The sequence below is a fragment of the Zonotrichia albicollis genome, chromosome 1 (genome assembly GCF_047830755.1).
Source record: "Zonotrichia albicollis isolate bZonAlb1 chromosome 1, bZonAlb1.hap1, whole genome shotgun sequence".
Taxonomy (NCBI): domain Eukaryota; kingdom Metazoa; phylum Chordata; class Aves; order Passeriformes; family Passerellidae; genus Zonotrichia; species Zonotrichia albicollis.
Genome location: NC_133819.1, coordinates 136,819,067 through 136,844,379, shown reverse-complemented (window position 1 = coordinate 136,844,379; position 25,313 = coordinate 136,819,067). Strand labels below are relative to the sequence as shown.

Genomic DNA, 25,313 nt, shown 5'->3' with positions numbered 1-25,313 from the left:
CTGACTTGTTTATGCAACAACACACACTTTGGAGAGCTATAGGTTAAACCCACATGCTGCTCCCAGTGTACACAGAAATCATTATCAGCTCTCCCCATTTCTTTTCTTTGAAAAGGGGAAAAACAGAGGCTGTTGGGCAAAATGTGCAGGAACAAAGCAGATGACAGCAACAAAAAAGCAGGTTTAAGTTAAAATGTGGTTATTGACACATGTCAGTAAGGAAGCACTGATGGCAGTCATGTGTCCTGAAAAGTCTCTCTGAGTTTTGAAACATCATTGATGAAATTCTCCTGAAAATTTCTTGCATTAGGAGGTTCTGAGCACTGCTGGTATGCAGACTTGGGAGACAAAACCAAATTGTTTGTGTGGGGAGAGAAATGTTTTGTTTCTATTGTTTAATAGGCCTAATTGTCTCCTTCTTTAGCTGGGTTAACTCTGCAGTGCCAAGAACTGACTGACTTCAAACTGTAAACCCAGTGTATGAGGGCAAGCTCCAATACTCTTGGCCCCATTGAACTTCCAACTAAATACAGTTTGCATGTCTCAACACATGATTTTTCAAAATGTGTACATGCTGTCATTATTTCCCCTGCCATAGGTTACAGCTGGGATAATGTCCAGCCTGAGACAATTTTAATTTGACCCTCAGGGTGCAGTTTATTGCTCCCCTGGCTCAGCATAGCTGCCCAGTGGCTTGTGGCCACTTGTTGCCCATTGGAGGCTCCTGGCCAGCCAGCCAAGAAACCAGCCAGCTAGTGACCTTCCCAGAGGAGGTAGGTTGTGCCTGTTTTGGCAGCAAATATGCTGGCATCTTGTGCTTCATCGCGTAGCCTTCCAAGCCATGCAGTGCCAGTAGCAGCATGGTGTAGACAGGAATCATCTGGTGAGTACCAAGGTCTCATCAATTTCTCCCATCCTAGGACAGGTGTCATAGTCACAGCCTTGTCCCACCAGCTGCCAACTCACAACTCTTGCTGTAACCACATTTCAGCACAAATGTCAATAGACTAGCCATGGTGCATGCCTTCAGCCAACACAATGCACCAAACATATTCAAAACTCTGAAAAATGAGTGTGTGTTTTTAGGTGTGGGTGGCACCCTGGGACAAACTATCATTTTGAGGCAACTTCTGGATACTGACTTTCAAGGACAATGAAAGTCAAACCCTAAAAAACCTTTCACCTCTGCACATCATCTAATGTTCACACTAATTATTAGAAGGTTCTTATAATTCGTATACATACTTGGTGATAAAGATGAGCTGCAGAAAATTTCCAGCAAACAAAAATGTTAAAAAAGAAAGCAATACAGGGACACTACCAAACTGTCTAAGCTCCTAAACTGTGCTCTACCACAAACTACTATTTTACTGCAGAAATATTTCCTCTATAGGCATTCTCAGATAACTTCCTGTTTATAATACAGTTTTATTCAAGCTTTGTAATGTTCTTTCTCATTCTCCAAGCAATGCAGAGCATCCTTGCAAGCAGGGGTTAAATCCTGCACTTCCTTTTTGGCTTCTCTTCCAACAATAACAGGTTCATATTCTGGCTTTGACAGGAGGGAGTTGGATTTACTGGCTGGTTGTTGTGTAAGCATCAACTGTACTGGAACTATTGTAGGAGCAAGAAACAGGAAGAAACTGGTTGGTAAAACACAATCATAGGCTGGCAGGAACTCCGTGACTATTTGTCACTCCTTCCAAAGAGGGGAAATACAGTTGGTGGCAGATATTCAGTGCCATCAAGTACCCAGAAGAGAGATTAAATATCTTTTTTCTTCATGCCAGGATACTCAGAGTTTTACTTCAATGTGGACCATGGCTACCTGGAGGGTCTGGTCCGTGGGTTCAAAGGTGGGATCTTGACAAGTGCGGACTATGTCAATTTAGCACAGTGTGAGACACTAGAAGGTAAGTGCTGGTTTATTTTATTCAGGAAGAAACACTGTTGCTTAGGTTTCTGAAGAAGGGAAGGTAAAAGACTGAACTACTGAGTGTCTTAAACCCAGAGATAACCCCAATGTCCTTTGAAGAACTGCTCTCATATTTAAGTTAATAGCTTTCCATAGATTGTGATTTGTGTGCAGGCTGTAATTTGCTAAACAATGCAGACAATGGGGCTTTCTGGTTTACTGATAAGGATTAGAAATCTCTTCCACAGAGCGCTTATGGTGATTGGCAACCTTCTCACAGATTTTAGCCATGCTATAGAACAGTTCAGGTTTGGAACTTTCATACCATTTCAGCTGTATAAAACAGTTTCCAAAATCTTGTTAAAAGCTTGCTATTTGGCTCGGAGTTCCTCTATAAAATACATGATTTTAGTAATTTGTTACTTCCTGAGTTTTAGGGCAGTGGTGAAGACTCTGCTTACCAGGAACAGAAAACTAGACTCCACAAATATAAAACTTAGGGAAATAGGAAAAAAAAAAAAAGGAAAAAAAAAAAAAGCTCTTTTCAAGGTGACTTTGCCACAGTAATAAAGAGAACACACAGTAGTTTCCAAAACAGCTTTCTGTGGCCAAGACTGGTCACAGCCTGATGAAGACAGACTTGTACCAAAGAATCATATGACATACCTTTAGACACTAGGCAGGAAAAAACGCAACAGAAAGAAATCACCTTTCTAAAGGAACATAAAGTTAATTTTCCTGACTGCAAAATAAAAGCTATGATTGTACACTCAATTTCTATAACTTGCAGTCTCTTAGATCAGCTTGGAAAAGGACGAAGGAGAATGAATAAGCTCTCTCTATTTTAAGCTTTGGCTGATTTGTACATGCAGTAATGGGTTTGGAGTAAGAGAAAGGGAAGAATGATGATTCCCATATCCAACAGAGTTTTGAGGCTGTCTAAACTATTAATATAAGTAATAACGTAAGTCTGGGAAGATTGCTTGCCATTCATCTCTAACATTAAAACAACTGCATTTAAAGAAATGCACGTAGATATTTACCTGTCTGCAGAATAAAGTTCCTCTTATAGGAATATGTTAAAGAAGAGTTTATCAGTACAGTCAATGGAATCTAGACACTATTGAACAGACCAAGTGCATGTGTCTGCTTCTGCTGATAACCTGGAGAGCTGTTCCAGCTCTCCATTAAACACAGTGGCAGTTCAGGCACACAGAACAGATGTATACAATCACTCTGAGAACTGAAATCTATTCCTTATGTCAGCTGGAAAAAATCAACTGTTTCTTTACCCCATTTTTTCCAGCATTTGTGATGTATGCAACTTACAGACTCTACAGAAACACTTGATATAGTATTTAATTGTTTAAGTGAAAAAGTCCTGCTGCATAAGGATACAGACTTTGGAAAAAGGTAACAGCTTCAAGCATCTATAAAAGAAACAAAGAACAGATTGGTAGAATAACTAAACTCTGCTGTCACTTCACTTCTCCCAGCAAACAAACTCAATAAATTATGTTATCCAAAGCTTCATGAAGGCAAAAAAAATCCTGGTTGCTTCTGAATAAGAAAAAAAGATATAGAGTTAAAAACATATAAGCAAAAGGGATTATTTGTACCCTTCACAAAAGAATACTTAATCGTGTTAAGTTTAGAATAGCTAAAAAATCCCTAAATTTTAAGTCAAGCTATAAGGAAGTTACTTACCACCATGAGGTAGTTTTCAAATATTTCTGATATATAAACCTTCAATATTTTTAATGGCATGAAGCAGATGGACAGGTAACAATAGAGAGATAAAAACCATTCTTAATTAAAATTTATAATAGGAAGAACAATTAGTTTTATTTTTTAAACTTATTTTTTCCAGTGTTCATTCAATTTCAGAATGCAAATTATTTCATCAATAGAAGCAGCAGCCTTCATCATCCCTCCTACAAGCACATCTCTACTACCCACTATCACTTCCCCTTTTTCTCTATTCAGCTGCATCTCTTTCACCACCAACTTTTTTCTACTTATTATAGAGAGCTAATAGATTCCCACCATTTACCTACCAAATGTAATATTTATAATGAAAATATAAGAAATAAAAAAATAATTGATTTCTACATGATACTAAACACACTTATTTCTCAGCACATGTAGGATGCTGTAGTACTGAACTTTCACTGTGAGTGTACAGTGCACCAAACCCACAGACTCCTACCTAAAATAAATTTCTAAAGTAAATTTCATACATTGTCTTTGATTCAAATTTGAAATATTCAGCAAGAGGATCTGTGCTGTAGTAATGTGATGTTTTCTCAGAAGTGCCATCATGTCTTCACATTGAAAGGTAATAAATTTACCCTATTCTGTATTCTGTGGCTTAGCACCACACCACAAAAAATGGCCTAAGCTAAAAACACTATAAATATGCTAAAACAAACAAGTAGGAAACAAAAATCAAAACCATCAAAGTAACCCATAAACAGAAGTAAAAAGATCTTTTAATTTCAAAGTGGTTTTGGTATCTCTAGAGATGAAACAATAACATCACTGCTGAAGAACCACAAAAAAAACTTTAGATTAGTGCTTTACATCTGCTTGATAATCACAGAACAAGTGCAAAAGCAGAATGGAAATTAAAAAAGAAGACTGCTAACAGACTAATGATACCACTGTGTCCTCTCAATTCAGGGCCATACCGACAGGAGGCGAGGCTTTCAGCTCCATTTAGACATCCTCTTCAGCTTGGTTGAACTATGATTTCCATGGAGCTGCCTCATGGGCTGCATGCCGGTTTGGTCCTATGGCATCATCTGTTTTAAGGGAATGAGGTTCCCAGAGCAACCTTGCTGACAGTTTTGAAGAATATGGGGGTGTGGGAGTGTGAGGTGTTTAAATGCAATGTTTTGTTCTTCTCTTGCTTTTTTTCTGTGATAGAAAGACTTCTGCTCTGTAGAAAGGAGGGTAGGTCACAGAAGGACAAACATCTGAACTCTGGGCCGGACGGAATCACTGACACAACTTTACTTAATGTGCCAGAGCCAGGGCCTGCCAGCACATGGTGGCTGAAATAACAGTGTTAACAGAAAGAAAACTGCAGCTGGTTGGTTACTGCTATCAAAGTGAGGGGTCAGACAAATTACCATGAATTTGATGCCAAGAGACTAGGTTAACATTTTGTTAAAGTTCTCACAATAGTCTTTCTTTTTGATCAGGATCATTCCTGTCTTAACTGTAATCATCTTAAACCAGTCTCCCTCTGTGCTCTAATTCCTTTTAGTCATACTTTAGTTAATTGTGTTTGTTTGCTATTCACTTGTGAGTATACTCACGTAATTCTTTAAGGTCATATTTTTCCTATAAGTTGTTATCCTGCATGCAATTTAATGAGGAAATAGACAATGCAGATGGATGACAATCAAAATGAATGGATGACAGCTGAAATACAGGAATTCTCTTCCCTAGGGATCTTTAGGACAAAGGCCAGAGTCTTGTGTAGGTCTCCAAGAGACCCTGAGAAAAGGAGCAGCTACCATCAATAAAAGGTTTTGGTGAACAGGAATGTCTGAGGCCCTGTAATGCTCAGCCATCTACTCCTGCTGAGTCACCAAGTCATGTCACTAGTGCAAGTGTCTGACAGCAATAGTTCCCAGGCCTTATTTATGCCAGCAGCAAAGACAGGACTATAATTTAGGTCCACCAGTTCAGTCTCTGAGCTGCACTGAACTCTGTCTTGATGTGAACCCTGATTATGACATTTCTGGTTGATATTATATGATATTGGAGCTTGTGGATGATTGTTTTGGCCTAGACCATGAGATAGAGTGGAATATTTTTTCTTACATGCAGTATGCATGTTGGCATTTATTTATTCAGTTAAATAAATACATCTATAAAGCAGGCTGTGTAACTGACAGGATTTTAAACCCAACATTCCTGGGTATAACATTTCCTCCATAGCTTTTGGGAGAGAGGTGAGGCTATTTAATGAATTATAGCTAATATTTTTCATGTCTTATATTAAGGTATGGTTTATGAAGGCACTCAAATCAATTCAGATAACTGAGAAAGAGTAACAAAGTCTTGTGAAACTACTCTCAATCAGCAGGTTTTTGTTTCTGTTCATCTTATGATGATGTTAATCACATTTCAGAATGGTCAATACTTGGGGCTGATATTTGGGTTTTACAATCTGCTTTATGTATTAAGCCCTGGAAAGTACTGTGTTTGAAAGGCATTTGCACAGTGTGGCTAAAAGAAGATATCTGTGGTTCATCTGAAAAGGAATTGAGAAAAGGAATTGAGCTCTGCATCTCATAAAGTAGTATTATCTAATCTCAGCATATGTCAAGTATTTTTGTACTCTTTGCAACAAAAAAGCAGAAAAGTAGGAAAGTTTTCACAGGAAATGTAGGTGTAAAATCAAAATATTAATGAAATTTTAAAAACTTGGTCTTACATAGACTAATTTCTGCATTTTTATTTTTCTCTTAATCTTGCTTACCTTTCCCTCTTTCTCCAATTGTGTTTCTTTTTTCTCCTCTTCCTATGTGGAAGTCGGTACTGAAAGTATGACTTTTTCTAAGTGTGTTATGTGATTTGATGTGCATTTGATGAATAGGCAATATTTGAGGGATGAAGAACTGTCTGAGTGGTTGCATCCAGAGAGTAGTGGGAAATGCTTCAAAGTCCAGAGAGAGCTCAGTGCTGAGCAGTGCCCCTGAAGGGTCCTTTTTGGCACCATTCCTGTTTGATATCTTCATCAGTGACACAGACAGTGGGATTGAATGCACTGTCAATAGGTTTGCAGGTGGCACCAAACTGAGTGAGTGGTGCAGTTGACACAACGGAAGCACAGGATGTCATTTAGAGGGACCCAGCAAAGCTGGAGAAGTGAGCCCATGGGAATCTCACGAAAATCAATGAGGCCAAGGATGAGGTCCTGCACCTGGGTTGGGCAATCCCTGGTATCAACATGGGCTGGGGCAGGAAGGAATAGAGAGCAGACCTGTGGAAAGGGACTTGGATGTCTACTACTCTTGGACAAAATGTCAGACATGAGCTGAAAATATGTGCTTACAGCTCAGAAAACCATCTGTATCCTGGGCTGCATCTAAAGCAAGGGAGGGAAATTGTTCTCCTCCTCTGCTCTACCCTCATGAGACCCCACCTGGAGTACTGTGTCCAGCTCCAGGGTCCCCAGCTCAGGAAGAACATGGGCCTGCTGGTCTGAGTCCAGAGTAGGGCCACAGAGATTATCAGAGGGATGGAACATCTCTCCTACCAGGAAAAGCTGAGACATTTGTGACTGTTGATCCTGGAGAAGGTTCTAGGAAGACTTTATTGCCAACTTTCAGTACTTGAGGAGAGTTGCAAGAAAGATAGAGACAAGTTTTTAAATAGGGCCTAAAGCAATAGGACAAGGGGCAATGGTTTCAAACTAAAAGAGAATAGATTTAGACTAAATATAAGGAAGAGATATTTTAAAAGTAGGGTGGTTAAACACTGGAAGAGGTTGCCTAGAGAAGTTGGAAACATTCATGGCCAGATTGGACAGGACTCTGAGCAACCTTGAGAGGCAGCCAACTTGCACAGAAGACTCTGTGAAGTTTATCTCAGTAAGCTACAGTGCTAAACGTAGGAGTCTGCTTCACACTGCACTTGTTCTTTTGCTTTAAGTCTCAGTGTAGGCAGCCTTATTGCATACTGAGGAAGTATACACATAGGGAAATAGGCAAAAGTAGCTACTGTACTGATAAATGCTTACCTTGCTAACTGCAAATTAACTTCCATATTTCCATCAGTGGGAGTGTTGCTGTCCTTTTCCCTAATTATCAGTTTAAATTTCACATAGAAATCTAATTATTAGACATGCCCAAATCATATAATAGAATCCCAATCTATAATTTAAACTAGTTTTAATATAGCATTTGAACACAATTATGGATTGCAGTGGGGCCTTTTCTAAAAGAAAACATTAAACTGCTTTGAACAGCAAGAAATTATTCAAATGCTTGCTTATGCCTCATGGTAAAAAAGGGCTAGCAGATAAAATTCATCATATTAATTCTAGGATGTCATGAAAGTTTCTTTTAACTTTGTGGTCAAAACAACTCATTTTCCCCAGTCACCAGGGTTGAGAGCTCAAACAGAAAATGTCACAATGACCCAAGTTTCTGGAACAGCTTCTTAGTATTTGCTAGTAGCAGCCATAAATCAGAGAAAGCCAAACCAGAAATGCTAAGAGAGTGCAAACTCTCCCCTTTCAAGTGCTCTACTGCAGAATCCATTTGGAGTCCAGAATGTGTGCCAGGCAAGATGTGTTTCCTTCTCTTCTTCAGGCAGCCTGATAGCAGAAGATTATAATCGTACTTGAGATTTAGATGTTTCATGGGAATATTTAAGACCTTACCAAAGTTAAAGGATTATTCCTACTCCAGTCCATGAGAGTGCAGCAGACAAAACAGCTGATGCATTATAATGGTGCAAATCAGTGAAATCGAAACAGTGAACAAACGTGATGAGGGAGGGACTAGAAGCAGTAGTGGGTAACAGCCTATCTGATATGTCTGAAAATGAAAGCTGATGGTGAAACTTCTGACAAAGACATAAATTATTTGCTCTTTCCTATAGTATGCAGAAAGTCTTACTGGTAGAAGGCAGTACAAATTTGCATCAATTTTGCATTTACCCTGTATTATAGCTATGCAAAAAAACTTTTCAATAGAATTATCAGTTGCTTAATATAAAAGTGTATTAGAAATTAACTTTTAAAAAAAATTTGGTTGCAAACAATATGACAGTTTATGCTCATGATCTTTCCTGAATTTTAATTTCAGATCTGAAGTTACATCTACAGACTACAGACTATGGCAATTTCTTGGCAAATGAAACTGGTCCTCTCACTGTTTCCACCATTGATGAAAAACTGAAAACAAAACTACTCACAGAATTTCATTACTTCAGAAACCATGCTTTTGAACCACTCGCCACTTTTCTGAATTTTGTCACGTAAGTAATATCACCAAATATCTTTCCACACAGAAGAAGCAGTTTAAATAGTGTAAATGAAACATATTGGAATTTATATTTAAGTTTTAAAGCCAGCAAAATTACTTTGATACTACTACATTTGCATGATTTACTTGCTAATATAAATTCTGAAACTGTATGTTATATGAAGAGTTGTTGTCTTTGCAACTAATTATTTTAAAGAACAGAAGAAAACAGAAGTTTTCGTTGTGTGAACAGTGGCAGAAGAAGTGGTAGAGATTAATTAATTTAAAAATGGTTGAAATTTTCAAACACCGTCTAGGTCAGACAAGTTGAAAAACTATGTTTGGGAGAGGGGGTGTGATTCATGCAAGATTAACAATTTCATGATGCACAGGGAAGTGATTTAATTCCTAGGCATGTAGCAAAGTGTAGACCTTTTTAAAGGGGAAAAGACAACACATCCTACACCTGCCATAATTTTTATACTATTCGAGCCAAATAAATAAAAACCAGGAGGACTTTATATGGTATATTGCAAGGTACTTAGATCCAAGTAGCTTTATTTGAAAGTTCAGCTGTTGTTTGATGCTGGATGAAGAGAAAACTCTGATCTCAATACCATCATGAATAGATGAAACTTGCAAATGAATGACTTCAACAACTTTAAGAACAGTGATCTGCTTTACAACAATATAACAACATGGATTAGCAAAATACCAGCATGATATTTAACCTAAATATTTACTCCCCTTGATCTGATACTTTTAATATATTTTAACAAGAACAATGCACTGTTCAACTAAATTTCAAGAAGCAGCTTTATTATAGTAAAAAATAAGCTATCATTTTTTTTTTTCTGGTCATGTGTAGCTGACCAATGCTAGGCTGATATATTAACACAATCTTAAAGGCTGTCCTAGGTTGCCTGTGGGCATGCAATATTTACATTTTGTTTCAGGGAAATTAAAATGAAAGCATGAAAGTTTTGGCAGTTCTTTTATCACACTCATTGACATAAATGTTTTGCATTGACATAAATGTGTATGCACAGCCTTTGCTCACTGTTGTTTTTTTAAAATAATGGATATACTGGTTAAGATATTTCACACAAATCATTGAACTACATTCCACCAGATCCTCAAGCCCTCTTTACAAATTTTTGGTGAAAACATATAAATCCCTGTATGTTTATAGCTGTGTTCTTAGTCAACAATGCACACTCAAGACTGGCATTCAAGGGAATTATGTTCCCATTTCTGAGTCACTGACAAGACTCATCAGCCCCTTTGACACTAAAACTGGTATGAAACTGATAGAAAATTTCTACTCAAAAGAAAACTTTTCGTAATAGAGAAGAAATCTTTAAGAGCCTGCTCTTAGCTCCCTCATGGGAGGATGTTTAAAGCTGAATGAGAAGAAACCTAAGATTGGACCAACTGCATGAACTCTGCAGTTTTAGTGCCGATTCCCATGTACTTCTTTGTCCATGGTATATATGAAATTAACAATCCCAAACTTGAAAACTTGCTAGCTCAGGTGATTTGCTTTGGATACCACTCATTGCCACTTATTACAGTGAATCTACATCTCAGCTGCTATGCTTATTATAGTCATGTGTCAGTACCACCATCTTTAAAAATGCCCATTTTCTAAATCTCTCATATAAATTAGGTTTAAAACTAGTGCTTTGTTATCTACTTGCTATTTAAAAACTTCTGTTGATTTTTGATGAGCTATTGATACAAAATGAACATACATTCTGATAATACTCTGGTATTATGGCTAATTTTCAAAAATTTTTGGTTTTTATTTTTTCAAGTGAAAGTTGTTTATAAAAATAATTTATTTTTACTTTTTCTTTCCAATACAGATACAGCTATATGATTGACAATGTAATTCTTTTAATAACTGGCACATTACATCAGCGACCCATAGCTGAGCTTGTTCCCAAGTGCCATCCATTGGGGAGCTTTGAGCAAATGGAAGCAGTCAGCATTGCCTCAAACCCCACTGAACTCTTCAATGCAATTTTGGTTGACACACCATTAGGTAAATCCACTAAATTATTTCTTTTATTTTTCTCAAAACTACTAATCCTGTACTCTTTAGAACAGGATGTTTCCCAGTGGATATGCTGTGTTTTGGTAAAAAAAAATCTTGAACTGTAGATCAAGAACATCTGCAGTGGTGTTCAGGACATATTCCAGTAACATTTATTAATAGCCTCTATATCCACCTTGGGTAGCAGACTCAGAAAAAAACATGTTACTCAAGAAGTGCAATGTATATATTTTTTATTCAAAGTAGTCACTGATTTAAAACATATACATTTTTATTTCAACACCTACATTATACCAAAAAATATGTCTTTACCTAAGGATCAAGCAGACAGCTACTAATAATTTTTAGATTCCAGATTCCCTCTTAAGACTTGGACATGGTTCAAATATAAAGAAAAGTCCTTTTTTTTAAGAACTAAGTCTAAGCGCGAAGCAATGTAAAGTTTGGAGATGTCACATTATAAATTAAGATGAAACTCTGCTCAATGTGGTGTAGCAGCCAACACGAACAAAACCCAATAGCCTGTGAAGGGCACTGAGAATAAGACAGAACTGGATGTATTTGAATGTATATGAAACCATTATGTGCCCTCATCTTCAGTACTCTGAGAGGTTTTGGGTTCTGCATCTCAAAAAGGTGTGATAGGTTGGCCCCAGACAGAAAAAAAATTCCCAGCCAGCCACTTTCTCACCCTCTACTCTCAGCACAATGAGGGGGAGAAAAAAGGTGCAAAAATAGATTGTCAGTTGAGATCACCCACAAAGTGCTGCTGCAGGCAAACCAGACTAAATCAGTGGGGAGATTAACCTGATTTATTGCTGATTTATACATGTATGACACAATTAATTACTGATCCAGATATAAGGAGACAAACAGAAAATCATGAAACATTTAGGTGAAAACTTGGGGAAACTTGGGGAAAATACCTTCCCTCTAGCCTTTGTTGTTCCTTCATGCCAGGCTCTTCTTCTCTGCTCCACCCTGTTATCCCTGCAGGTTACACTGCATCCCTCCAGACAGGCAGGGCAGTCTCAAGGAGCAGGGGGAGTTTAGAGCCATAGAATCATAGAATGGTTTAAGTAGGAAGTGAACCAAAAGATCATCCAGTTCCAACACCCCTGCCATGGGCAAGGACCTTCCACTAGACCAGGCTGCTCAGAGCCCCATCCAACCAGGCCTTGGATAATTCCAGGGACGGGGCATCAACAACTTCCCTGGGCAACCTATTCCTGTCTCATCATCCTCACAGTAAGAATTTCTTCCTAACATCTAATCTAAACTTACCTTCTTTCAGTTTAAAGCCATTCCCCATTGTCCTATCATTACATGCCCTGGTAAAAAGTCCCGGTTTGTTTTTCATTTAGGCCCCCTTCAGAAACATCTGCTTGACTGCAGGGCTGGGCTGTGCCCTTGCTGGGTCCCAGCTGGAGCTGCCTGTGTCCAGCACAGCACAGTCCTGCCTTTCCCTCACAGAGGCCACCCGACAACACACTTCCATCAGTGCCTGGGCACTGGCACACTGTACAGTGAAATCTGAGAAGGGACAGAGCAGGACAGCTGAAATGAACTGTGCTGCCATGTGTAGACAGACTAAAAAGCCCAGACTGCAGTTTGGAGCGGATAAAGCTGAGAGATACGGGCACGGTTTACAGATTCCTTAAAGCAGTGGTTTGTTCATAGTGATTTATGAACTGCTGCTTACCAAATCCTTCAGAAGACCAAGAGCCAGCAGAAAACCACTTTTGAAAGGTAAACTAAATCACTGTTTTCACACAGCTGGTAGTAAATTTCTGGATTTTTTTTTCTAAACTAGTTCATTAAAGAAAAAAAAGTGTTATCAGCACTTTAAAGTCATGGGACAAATAGATCTATGAGGAGATAATGAAAGGTGCTCTCAGGGCTACACTTCCTAATATTTTCTATTTGAAATCTAGATGCTGGAAATGTAGGAAGGGATAAGACCACAAAACATGGCCAGGCTTACATCTTCTCTGTAAATATCATCTTCCATTGCCACTTAGGAAAACACTTTTTCGTATGGTACGGTTCTGCCCCACTGGGATAGCTCAGGAACAGCGAGAGGCACATGTTGGTTATGAATATAATATTTTTAAATGGTCCAGTTGCACAAGTGAAATTCATCCACTGCCTCCCTGCTCAAAAGCTTGCTGTTTAGTCAGTTCTGCGAGGACCCATAAGCACAGATGGTCAAGGTCAAAGCATCTGCCCTTTATCAGCTGCAACCTGTTGCCTTTCCCACACTACATATGCAGAGAAAAAAAAGGAAAATAGGCAAGAGGATTCTCCTTAACAGTTGCAAAATACCTGCATGATTTCGGACAAAAATTATTTTTCATATCCCTCACTAGAAAATCTCCATAATAACCAAACTATATACTTTAGAGAAGATTAGGGCTTTCATTAGCATTCCCATTTGATTCTCTCTGGAGACCTGGGCTCTGCCTGCAGCACTGATTGATTCCCCTCACTGCAGATTGCCATTAAAAAGGAAAGGATAGGAGGATAAGGGGAGAATCAAGCAGATTTTTCTTCCTCTCTTTTATATCACCCTTTCTTGTACAACAGAACCCTCGGATCCTTGTTCACACACTAGTGAGCAATAGACAGGAGATGCATATTATCAGCATGCAGATTTATACTGCTATGTTATAAACTCTGCTTTCAGCTGCATTTTTTCAAGACTGCCTGTCTGAAAACGACCTGGATGAAATGAACATTGAAATAATGCGCAACAAACTGTACAAGGCAAGTCTTTGAAACAAAATGATAATATTTGGGGTTTATCAAACGTCTCAGCAAAGCAGGTCAGTATCATTAACCCTGTTTTATGGATGGGGAAACAAAAGTATGGCGATATAAAGCAAGCTGTCTAAAGTCATCTGGTTGATTTCAAGTCCAGGAATGAAACCCAGCTGCTTCCATTTCTACTCCACTGTCTGGGAGCTTTTCAAATTTTAGGTCTGCATCCAAATTCTAATTTAATATCTCATTAATGAAAATACTCTAGATGTCAAGCTAATATCCAGTTCCAGATTTGTTTACGAATAACTCAGCCACCGAATACCAGAGAACTCTTACCTCCTGAGTGAGTCTAGGCAGACTTTTGGATAACATTTATCTTTATTTATATAAGGAAGATGAGATTTGAAAGGGTCTAATGGTTTTGAGTCTAGTTAACATGATTTTTACTTAGGGATTTTGTATCATTTTCTTCCTTTAAGAACAAGTTTTAGCATTGTGGCAGCACAGTGCTGCAAGTATATGCATTTAACATAAGCATTTTCAAAGTTCTTAGCACACAGGTCACTACTCTTACAATAGTCTCTTTAAAGGCTATACATACTCCAATCCATCAAAGGTTCCTCCTGGCACATTCTCTTCAAAATCTTTATCATCTTTCTTTCACAGTGGATTCCCCAGATTGCAGGAAGTATTTTTACAGTGATCTGATTGTACCAGGGAGAAAGAAAAAAAATTCTGTTTGTCTTACAAATGATATTTATAAATTCCAAAGCTGATTTTTAATTCTTGAAACTTTTACTAATTCTCTCATTCAATACAACATCAATTATGCTTACATATGTTAATTTTTAATGTATTTTAATTCTTTCACAGTACTACTATACTAGATACTTTTTCCAGTTTGGTAACATACACTTTTGATTCTTTTATCCTGGGTGGATATCCAAATATTAACACTTACCAAATCTATTTATTTTCTTCTTGCTCATCTGACTATTGGGGGACCATTCTGCAAACACTATGAAATTATTAATATACAATTTCTCCTTTACTTCAGCTGTCAATGTGATCAATTGTTTCTGCTCTACTATCAGATAGCAGTATACAGAACCTAATGCATAATTCTATGCAGTAGATCCCACTTGAGATGTCTCTACTTAAAATTCACTTAATTGCATAGGTAGTGACAGCTTATAACAAGATTGTGTGAAGTTGTGGCAAAGGCATTTTAACATAGAAGTTCTCTAATACAGTATTTTGGGAGACTGAGAGGCAGGCAGAACCGCATCTTAGATATTTAGTGTCCTTCCTGCACAGGTATTTTGAAATGGGTGCAGATGCCAGAATCCTTAATAGACCAGAGGGCTCTGCAGACCAGTATTACAGAAGCTTTGTCTGCTGTTCTGTCCTAATCCAGGGTTTAGGGTAGAGCAGCAGGGATTAGTTTGTGTATTCTCATCCTGCTGGCCCAACATCCATGGCATATGCCCAAATCCCCTCCTCCACACACTATAAATGAAGAGTTTCCTTTAGCCATCTGCTTATTATGCAGTGGAAGCTCAATGGAACTCAATAAATTCCTTCTTTAAAGAGCAAGTAAACCATAATATTTTTCTTATTACAATTTTTGAAAACATTTGATCTCAAATTGTAAAAACAAGACATTTGCATTTGAACATTTCAACTTTCATTTGAACTAAGTAATTAAGCACATACTTAAAATTTAAATTCATAGGTGGAATTATAAAAGTTAATGGAAGTATTTAAAAATGAGGTTCATGGCTATGTGCAATCCTGGTCCAGGTCTTAAGCAGTATTTAAAATACTTCTCTTCTTCTTTCGTATAGTCTTATCTTGAGGCATTTTATAAGTTTTGTGAAAAACAAGGTGGTACTACAGCAGAAATAATGAGACCTATTCTTGAGGTAAGAAACATTCAGTCTTTATACATTAAAGTACTCCACAATGTTGTCATAATTGTCTCACTTTGTTTTTCTGTTCAATTTCTCTCCATTTGCCAAAGTATCTGAAATGTTTGCTTCTCCTCTAAATATACCTGTTTTTTTTCTAAGATGTAATAAATAGTGTATTCAAGGATGACTTTTACCTTTTTACTAGAAAAGCAGCTAGACCATTACTAAGTAGAGTCCTGTCTCAGTTAATATTTTTCTGTATCGGAGAGCAGAAAAGAAGAAATGGTTAACCAATCTCAACATGTTGCCTTTTAACATTTCTCTCCATTATGTAGAAAACCAAAAAATGTTGACTATTGATTTTGGGATAGCTAAAGCCTGGCATTACTGTCTATTTACTAATCAATAATCTTCAAGCTTCATGGTACTGCTACGTTTGTTTATTCTCTTATTAAAATTAGTCATTAAGGTTAGACTTGAATCACCTTTGGAATTAGTGTCACATAAAAAAGTTGAACATTCTGTGTTATATTTTTGTCTCAACTCAGCAAAGTTTAATATTTTTTTCCATGGCAAACAAAGTTCCTAATGTCCTCCCGCCAAAGCATACATTCATCTAGTGAATGATATTTTTGTCTTTGTTTTTTTTAATAAAAGATGCAGAAATTTCTAAAATTGAATTCTCAGCATTCAGGTCCCCTTTTCTTTTTTTTCTTACTTAGTCTATCACAATTCTCTGCAGAGGCTGACAGCCAGACCACCCACTTGCTTCCGGGAGTCTTTTTTTCTGGATAAGCGATTTTACACCCTGGAAACCAAAAAAAAAATTTACCGAGGGCTGATGTCATCATACTGAAAGTTTGCATTTAGAAGAGAGATAATAACCCTGGGAGCTCATTCTTGAAGGAAGAATGTGTCTGAATTAAATTTTACAAAAAAAAATCCTAAAAGATATTGCAATTTTCTATTTTAATTAAGCAGGTCACAACATTTCAATTTATGCTCTAAACAAAATGCTCTTAATCAAGTTAAATGGAAGAGAAATTAAATATTTTGACCTTTATTAAAAAGAAAAATCAAGAGACTGGCTGATTGGCTGGCATAGTTTATTCAGATTTTTCAGAAAATTAGTTTTTAAATAGATATTCATGCTCAGGGCAGAATACTTACCAATGCTAGTTTAAGCATCTGATAAAACTCTCTTTATATCAGTGGTAACAATTCAGCCTATGATAAGCTTCTTTAAAATCCCTATCAATCAGCCAGGAGGATAAACTTTTCTATAGAAGATTTGCTTTTCTATAACATTCTATTACCCTGAATAGACACATAGAACACACTGCTGATGGTTGGATTCACAAAAACCCGACAAGTTAAATTATTCAAACAAATAGTTGCTGTTTATTTTGTAATCTTATATGTAAGATTACCAACCTGACCCTACAGAATGAGGCTGAGGTATTTAGCTCCCCAGCTCCTTGACTACCACATGTGGTGCCAAACTTCCATATTAAGAGTACTGATGATCTCTTCTCCACCGCGGACAGCACATGCTGCATGTTTAGCCCTGATTCTGGCAAGAAACTGCAGGACTGCATTGCACTGCAGCTAGAGCTGTGTCTGTCAGCATGGCCCCGTGCTAAATTCTGAACCAGCAGTCTCCCACATGCAAACATGCACTAAGGAAATTGTCATCCTCTGACTCCACCTCTACCTGCAGCAATCAAATGGACTGTCAGCCAAGTAATTGCCTTGTGGCCTTACTCTCTGTGGAGACACTCGTGTGCCAATAATTTGATGAATTGCAAGGTCTGTAGGGATGAGAGTTATCCTGAAAATTTTCTCAAACTGGAAGCCACCAGAAGCAGAACCCACACCTGCTACCATGAGTTGCAATTACCTCCAACGTTTTTTATCAACAAAATATTACACATCTAACAGCTAGATTCTACATGGCTTTAACAAGTTAAAAAAAAGAAAGCATTTGTCCTTCTAAAATGGTTTCAGTAGGTCTAATAGGCTTATTTTTATTAAGTAGTGAAGTTTGGCCCTGTTATTCATTAGCTAGAAATCTTTTCAAGCATGCTTATTTTCTTCTCATTACTTCTTTACTGTTTACTCCTTTCCCTTACTTTGAAGTCAGCACCACCAGTGGGTAGCTGGGTAGCGAGTTCCTGTTAGTGTCTGTTCCCATACACAAGAGTAGATGTGAATATGTGTTTTTGCTAAAGTGGCAAACTAGTGTTGCATATGCAGCCTTATTATTCAAATGAAAAAAACACCTCTCTGCTCAAATATTCACAGCATAAGAAATTTTTTAGCCTCCTAAAATGTGCCTATACCATATTTTCTTCTCTTGGAAGATTTTCCCTGTGTAATCCCTGCAATTAGCAAGGGCTCTGCTGTTCTTAAAACATGAAAGCAAGGAATAAAGGAAAGAACTAAACCAGAGTCAATTTAGATCTCAAGACAGCAGAAAAGATTGTTTTTATTTACTAATGCATTTTTCAGTCATACTGTAAGAATGGTAAGTGAAATTTCGCCTTGTACAAAATAAGAACCTGAGATCTAGACATTGGATTGCCTTTCAGTCTGCTGCTGCAGTGAAAATACAGATACTGCAGACATCTAAACCTGACAGAAGAAATATAACCTTTCATTCTATATATTAAAAATTAACTGTTATTTGAACCACTTCAAATTTTAACTTTGCAAGTAAACGGCCCCCTTCTCCTTATCAAATTATCATTTTAAATATGTGCATTGAGAAACTACCTTTTTTTAGGATTTTCATTCAACTTTTACTATCAACAGCACTTTCAATTACAGGCAGTACAATTGATTCTTTGTCCTTTCCTTTATCAGTTTTATTTATAAGATCATTATTGCATAATCTTACATATGAGGGTGTGAAGATATTTTTTCTTGTCAACATCTGGGTAACTAAGCAGGGAAATGAGGAAGCAGCAAAAATTATATTTTTAGAACAGAAAAACACAGAATAAAAACTGTAGTTGCAAAATCTTGTTTGATTTTCTAGTCAAAATGTAAGGCATATTTGCAAAGAAGAGAGAATTTACAATTTCAAAAATAAGGTATGTGTCCAATGCTCTCAAGTCGACTTTTTAAAAAAAATTACATTTCCATTTGACTTACTTAAAAAACCCCAGAATATGCCCACCCTAATTTAGAATATGTCTAATAATACCTCTTTATTCTTTGTTTTGCATATTAAGTTTGAGGCAGACAGACGTGCTTTTATCATCACCATTAATTCATTTGGCACTGAGCTGAGTAAAGATGACCGAGAGAAGCTGTATCCAACCTGTGGAAAACTTTATCCAGAAGGCTTGCACCTGTTGGCCAATGCAGATGACTACGAGCAAGTGAAGTGTGTTGCAGAATACTATGCAGTATGTAAACTAATTTATTAAAACAACAAGTGAATATAAAAATAGTTCATTAGCATCTCCTGACATCAGCAAAGTTGTTAAGATTATACGTGTAAGTTAAAAGAATTTTTGAGGGAGGAAAAAAATCAGCAGAGGTACTAAAGTTCCCATAAAAAAGTGTATGGGATCAAAGACTTTTGATATGAAGAGATAAGATTGAGATAAGACATTATTACATTAGTGCAGTGCAAAGTTCCTCTTACAAGGATGTTTAAGTAAGAGCAAATCACGTCTAGTAAATAAAACTCTTCCTACTCCATTAACTCTCCCCAAATTGAGTTTCACTTCAATGCTTCTGCCTCCAAGATTTTGGAGCATAGCCAGCCATACAGCATTTTAAACCGAGCTGACCAAACAATTCATGTCACAGATCAGTCAAACCTGATTTAATGCCAGTATACCATAAAAATTCCCTTCTGAAAAATTTTCTCAAAATCACTAATATATTCAAAGAATAGATGAAAATGTTAATATTGATGCAAATAGTGTTGTTATTAAAGATTAGTAATCTGCAATACTTGCTCTACGAATTAACTGCTGTACTCTGTCTAACCATAATATTTAAGCTACCTTTAAGTAGGTACACAAAAAATGTCTATTGCTTTTTCCACAAAAAAAACCCACAAAGGTGAAGCTGTGCATCTGCTCCTGTGCATAAAGAGAACATTTTAATCATGAGTTACCATGCCAATGCAGCATGGACCAAGACTGTTCATGAGATGGTGAGTTATTTAGATGAATTTGGGAACCATTGTAGTAGACCTCTACTACACTCCTACCTTAAGGGAAAAACAAACCAAACACACAGAGAAGGAAATTACACAGAAATGTAACATGTAAGAAATGAAGTCAATGATCTGCACAGGATACTCCAGGGTGACAAATCAGACTAATGGATTTGGATACAATATTAATGCAGGTAAGGCAAATCCAGCTGACTACTGGAACTGAAAGGAGCAGCCATGTGATGATCAGAGTTCAGTGTTTTGGCTCCATTTAGAGCTCTGGCTCTGATGGATACTATTTGTACCAGAAGTTCAGTGCTCTCTGCCTAAAGGAGTGAAAGGTCACGTCATTCCACAATAAGTCTCTATTAGTGCCTTCAGCAAATTAATTTAAATTGTTGGAAATTATGATAAGAAATACAAGAATAAATGTGATTTTTCTTTCTTTTGCTTGTTATATGCTTTTAACTTTTGATTTATGTAGAATTGTGTTCTATACAGGAGGTCTTCTATCCAGAAAGATTACTTAACAAAGATTAATTTACAAAGTAATGTAAGGTGTCTGTGCTGCACAGAATGCAAAAGTACCTTATTACATGGACAGTGGTTGCCTGTGCTTTTAGGAATACAAGGCTGTGTTTGAAGGTGTAGGGAGTGGCACTGGAGAAAAGACACTGGAAGACGCATTTTTTGAACATGAGGTAAAACTTCTAGCCTTAAAATACAAAAATGAATGTTACTCACATGGAATTAAAATTAAAACAGTAATGAGGTACCAGGCTTTTGATTCTACTCTACTATCTACTCTACTGCTTTCTATTCAAGAACATGGATTTTTGATGGCTGTCAACATCTGGCTGAATCAAAATAGAAGAATTTACTTTGTTAAATGAAATTAATCCTATAACACTCTTCTGAGGACTCTTTACACAGCTATCAATCCTGATAACCTTTCCAAAAACTATCTCATAAACACCACTTAATTAAATTTCTTTTGAGTAATCTACTACAGAAGTTATTTCACCATTGTCTTTTATTTCCTGTAATATTGCTGTACTCTATTACCAAAATTATTCCACAGATGACATTTCAATTACACTGATACTCAAGAGATTGCTAAATATAATCATGGTTGCAAAGCTGCAAGAAATCTTGAACATTAAAGCTACCATTTAAAAATCCCATTCACCTTCCTTGATATTTTGTCCTAACACTTCTTTCATCTTTTCTACAGGTAAAGCTGAATGTGCTTGCATTCAACAACCAGTTTCATTTTGGAGTATTTTATGCCTATGTGAAGTTAAAGGAACAAGAATGCAGGAATATTGTATGGATTGCTGAATGCATTTCTCAGAGACACAGAACCAAAATTAACAACTACATTCCAATTTTCTAAATCTGATAATCTATAATGGTTGAAAAGATGTATCATTTCATAGAAAAGAAGAAAAATCCTCTTTCAAAAATTAACTCTTACCAGATCTTTTAAATTGTATTAATGAGCCTACTTACATAGGAAAAAAAGTAATGCAATTAGAGATATGAGTACTTCATAAGGAAATACTAATGGGTTTATTCACAAATTTGTTGGTAGATTTGTTTCCCACTGTGCCTATTTTAATTTAATTGATCAATAAAAACCTCCTGCAATGTCTCACATATATACTCTTCCTCTTTTGTGGAACCAAAATTTGTATCAATGACATTTGAAAAGCTCTTTACTGGCTTTTTTTTTTTTTTAATTAATGTTTTTCTCAAAGGGCAAATTAAACTACTACTTGTATCTCACAGGGTCTTTCTCATGGCATACAGATGGTATGAAGGATTTAGTACATAAATAAGAGAGAAACTGTGAGATTGCCGTTAACAAGTCTGAAGGGGAAGCTTCCTGATCTTAACTGTGACTCCTTCCTGCAACTAAATGTAAATAACTATAGTATCACTAAAATGTTTTTATTTCTTCCTTTATGATCAAATGAGGAGCACACTAAGTGTCAAACAACGGGGATCTGATCTAGTCCCCAGCAATAAAAATATTCCCTCCCAGCATACTTAAGAATTGTCTTTATCTATGCACTGGAGAAGATTATGAAACATGAATGAAAATGCCAACAACGTCTGTATCAGTTTTACATCAGACACAAACAACACCAGCTCTGAGCTATTTGAGGACTGGCTAGGATCAGTAACTAAAAATAGAGGGAACAGTTGAAGCCAGATTGTAGCAGGACAAGATTAATTCTGCTGAAGAAAAAGGGAGGATTTTGAAAGCTTTATCGACATTCTGCCTTCCTACTCTATTCGAAGAATTTGCCCTTTTATCTTTCAAACAGGTCATACCTTGATTTTCTGCATGACTTCCCAGTTTCAGGCTGCACAACAGCAAATCTCACTCTTCATCTGGCTGTTCCTCCAGTAAATATGATATAGAAATACAATCCATTTCCTGCTGAGTAGGCATAAAAAATTATATCTGATGTCAACACCTCAGAATTATGGAAAAACATTCAGACGTCATGATCTTAAAAACTGAGATATAATATAGCTCTCTCTATAATATGTAAATGTGCACATGCATTCATACATAAAAAGTAATAAACTTTGTGGGTTCTTTTATAAAACCATACTTCTTGAACTGCAAATAACACCAAAGGGCCATATCCCAGAACATTCTATATTCATTTAATGCAGAATTGAGATGATTTTATTACTTTGCTTTATTGTTAATATCAGACAACCTTATATTATTACTTTAAAGAATATTTTCATAGGTTAATTTAGAAATAATTTAGTATGAATTTAGAAAAATTGACTAAAAATTAGTAAGTGTATAAGACAAGAATACAAGTCTTATTTCTATATTAAGTCATATATCTTTAGTAGATGCAGCAATTCAGAAAAAAAAAAAGAAACAAAAAAAGGAATATATTTCCGAGTCTAATCTGTGATCAGTGCTTTCATATACCACAAACTGTATCACAAACTACTTCACAAACTGCAATGAAGAAAGAAAACATTGCCACAAATTTGTAGATTTTTCTATATTTGCATCAAAATTACATTAAATTCTATATATGTATTTGAAAAAATTTTGGGAGCAGAAGAATAACAAAGTCAACTGGTCTGGGACACAGAAACTTAGTAAATGCAATTCAGCACTGTGCATGAATACTTTTTCTGTACTGATAAATCAGGCCTCCTTACTCGAACAAAACAAATGAGCTGACTTTCTGCCAAGAATTTTCTGAAGTGATTTGAAGGGGAAAGAATCTGCTCTCCACCCTAAATCATTCTGTGCCAGGGAAGATATGCAGCTGCTGTTGCTACAGTCTGGATAGTGTTGGCTCAGAAAGAAGTGAGCACAAATTGCAGCTTTCATGACTGTGTTGTCAGCAGAACTGGTCTTTAGACTATGGAAAGGACAGCATCAGTTTTGATAGATGCTTTTTTCAAAACAAATGTCTAGATATTTGACAAATGAAGACAGCATGTAATAGACCTCAATTATATTTAATTCAAGGACAAGCAAGCTAGGACTTTAAACTTTTAACTCCTCAAAATCTATCCTTTTCTATAAATAATATATTCTACATTACTCCCTTGTTAGTAAAATGGTCTTCATGCTGGTGTATATATAAATATAAATCCACAGACCTATAAATCTATAAATATAGATATATAAAATAGAATCACAGAGTTTGCTGAGCTGGAAAGAACCCAATATAAAGGGGATTTAAAGGCAGTATATCATCTCCAACAAGACCTTATAGTGGAAGTTCCGATCACAGGATCACTACCAAGAGCATCATTAGCTTCTTGGTGGAAATGTCAACCTATAACATAGGGGAACAGGAAGCAGCCACTTTTCATCTTTTCCCTTTCACCTCTCAACAAGAACTTGTGTTCACACTCTTTAATGGCTAAGCCTGTCCAGTGAAATTTGTTCAGTATGATTACGGTGACTGTGCCCCTTGGGCTGCATCTTTAATGAGAGATGGAGAGCAGGACCAGGAACGAGCTCGAGGTGGGCTTTGAGAGCTGTGAATCTTTCCTTCCCATCTACAGCTCAGGCTTGATGTGCTTGCCATGTGCTCACAAACAGCTGGGCAGCACAGAACTGTGGATGCACCGGGCTGTGGCGTCCCAAGCACCTCCCAGGCCCAGTCTCTTCTTCCAGCATGAATTACTGCATTAGGCATCTTTGCTAAGAACTGAAGATTTATAGGATGAATCATATCAGCATGTGGTCATAAGATTTTCTCTGGACTCACTGTCAGCTGACAATAGTAGAATCTCTTGTTCTGGTTCTGTCAATTCCAGCATGACTTTCAGGAAACACCAAAAACAATCCAGAGACAGCTGGTCAGTGTCTGGATTTGCATCAGATTTATAAAGCTATTATGATGAATATTACCACAATAGTTTAAACAAGAAAAAAGATCAAATCCATTGATTTGCTGGACAGCTAGATTGATTTACTGAGGAATGTGGAGAAATATGTAATATAAATAATGGAAAAAATAAGTGATAAATGGCAATAATATCTACCAGGCAGTTAAAACAGTTTACATGACAAAAAACATCTTCTCAAACAAACAGAAATTCATTCAATATGTTGGAATGCCTTCCAAATGACAAAGGAAAAATAAAAATGGGATTCAAGAAATAAAAAGATAAAGCTCTCAAAGGGAAAAAAAATTATGTTTATGGCACACTGTGAGAAATATTTGACTATTAGGAATACATAATCTACAATTATTTTAAGCATTACTAAAGAAAAAGAAATTCTCTGGAAGTTAATTACATGTTCTAACTTGCTATTTATAAAATGTAATAGCAAATCAGACTGACTGAAAAGGAACAGGTAGAACTTTCAAGGTCATTGATAAGATAATAGCTACATATTTTTTCCAATCCAGAAAAGGTACACATTATTATGTAAATAATATTATATTGAAAATGTAAATACTCTTTTTTCTTTGTGTCTCACTGGTTTCTGAAAGTTCTGCTGTGCAAACAACGCATGTACACACACACACACACACACACACACACATATGCATGTGTCAGCTACAGAATTTTCTACTGAGTCACATATCTGCTGTAAACTCAGAGAGCAACCATCGGGTAAGTCAATCTAGAAAAATGTAGAAGTTGTTCCTTCACAACACTTTTTTTCATTGAAAATTTTAAGAACAATTAAAATATTTGAAAGATTTGTATTAAGTTCATTGAGGTCAAATAAAGCAAACTCTTTTTGCATTTTCAACTAAACTAATTAAAACCATTTTCACCACACCATACATCACAAGAGGCAAATGAGAGCAGTCAAATAATTACAAGCCTATCAGACCGATGAATTTAAGGTCACAAAAATTCTTTATACATACAATGACGCTTGAACCAAGTTCAATTGAACCCCATACCACTGTTGCTTACAACCCCTGACTATTAACAAAAAAATCCAAAGAAACTTGAGAATGGCAAAATTTGAGGA

At 36.6% G+C, this 25,313-nt stretch overlaps 1 protein-coding gene and 1 long non-coding RNA gene across 3 annotated transcripts in view; one reads left to right on the top strand and one right to left on the bottom strand.

Annotated features, from left to right (window-relative positions):
• Window positions 1-22,290, bottom strand: part of LOC113458796 (uncharacterized) — a 63,114-nt gene extending 40,824 nt beyond the window's left edge. Inside the window, exon 1 of the long non-coding RNA XR_003379393.2 lies at window positions 22,157-22,290. This is a non-coding gene — a long non-coding RNA (uncharacterized LOC113458796). The remainder of the gene's footprint in view (window positions 1-22,156) is intronic.
• On the top strand, window positions 768-22,102 carry ATP6V0D2 (ATPase H+ transporting V0 subunit d2). 2 transcript variants are annotated; one of them, XM_005479532.4, is made up of 9 exons: window positions 768-883; window positions 1,791-1,913; window positions 8,746-8,917; window positions 10,773-10,951; window positions 13,650-13,729; window positions 15,574-15,651; window positions 18,876-19,052; window positions 20,440-20,517; window positions 21,051-22,095. In XM_005479532.4, the coding sequence occupies exons 1-9, from the start codon at window positions 802-804 to the stop codon at window positions 21,210-21,212; spliced, it is 1,131 nt and encodes a 376-aa protein (XP_005479589.2). In that variant the 5' UTR covers window positions 768-801; the 3' UTR covers window positions 21,213-22,095. The 2 variants fall into 2 exon arrangements, with proteins under 2 accessions (XP_005479589.2, XP_026646569.2); XM_026790768.2 differs by lacking the exon at window positions 20,440-20,517 and having other exon boundaries at window positions 21,051-22,102.
• Window positions 22,291-25,313: the final 3,023 nt, after the last annotated feature.

What these genes read in the sequence shown, in the direction of transcription:
- ATP6V0D2 (XM_005479532.4), top strand. Translation starts at nt 802, where the DNA reads ATGCTGGCATCTTGTGCTTCATCGCGTAGCCTTCCAAGCCATGCAGTG. An exon ending in ACAGTGTGAGACACTAGAAG is followed by an intron (nt 1,914 to 8,745) that starts GTAAGTGCTGGT and finishes TTTTAATTTCAG; the next exon opens with ATCTGAAGTTACATCTACAG. An exon ending in ACTTTTCTGAATTTTGTCAC is followed by an intron (nt 8,918 to 10,772) that starts GTAAGTAATATC and finishes TTTCCAATACAG; the next exon opens with ATACAGCTATATGATTGACA.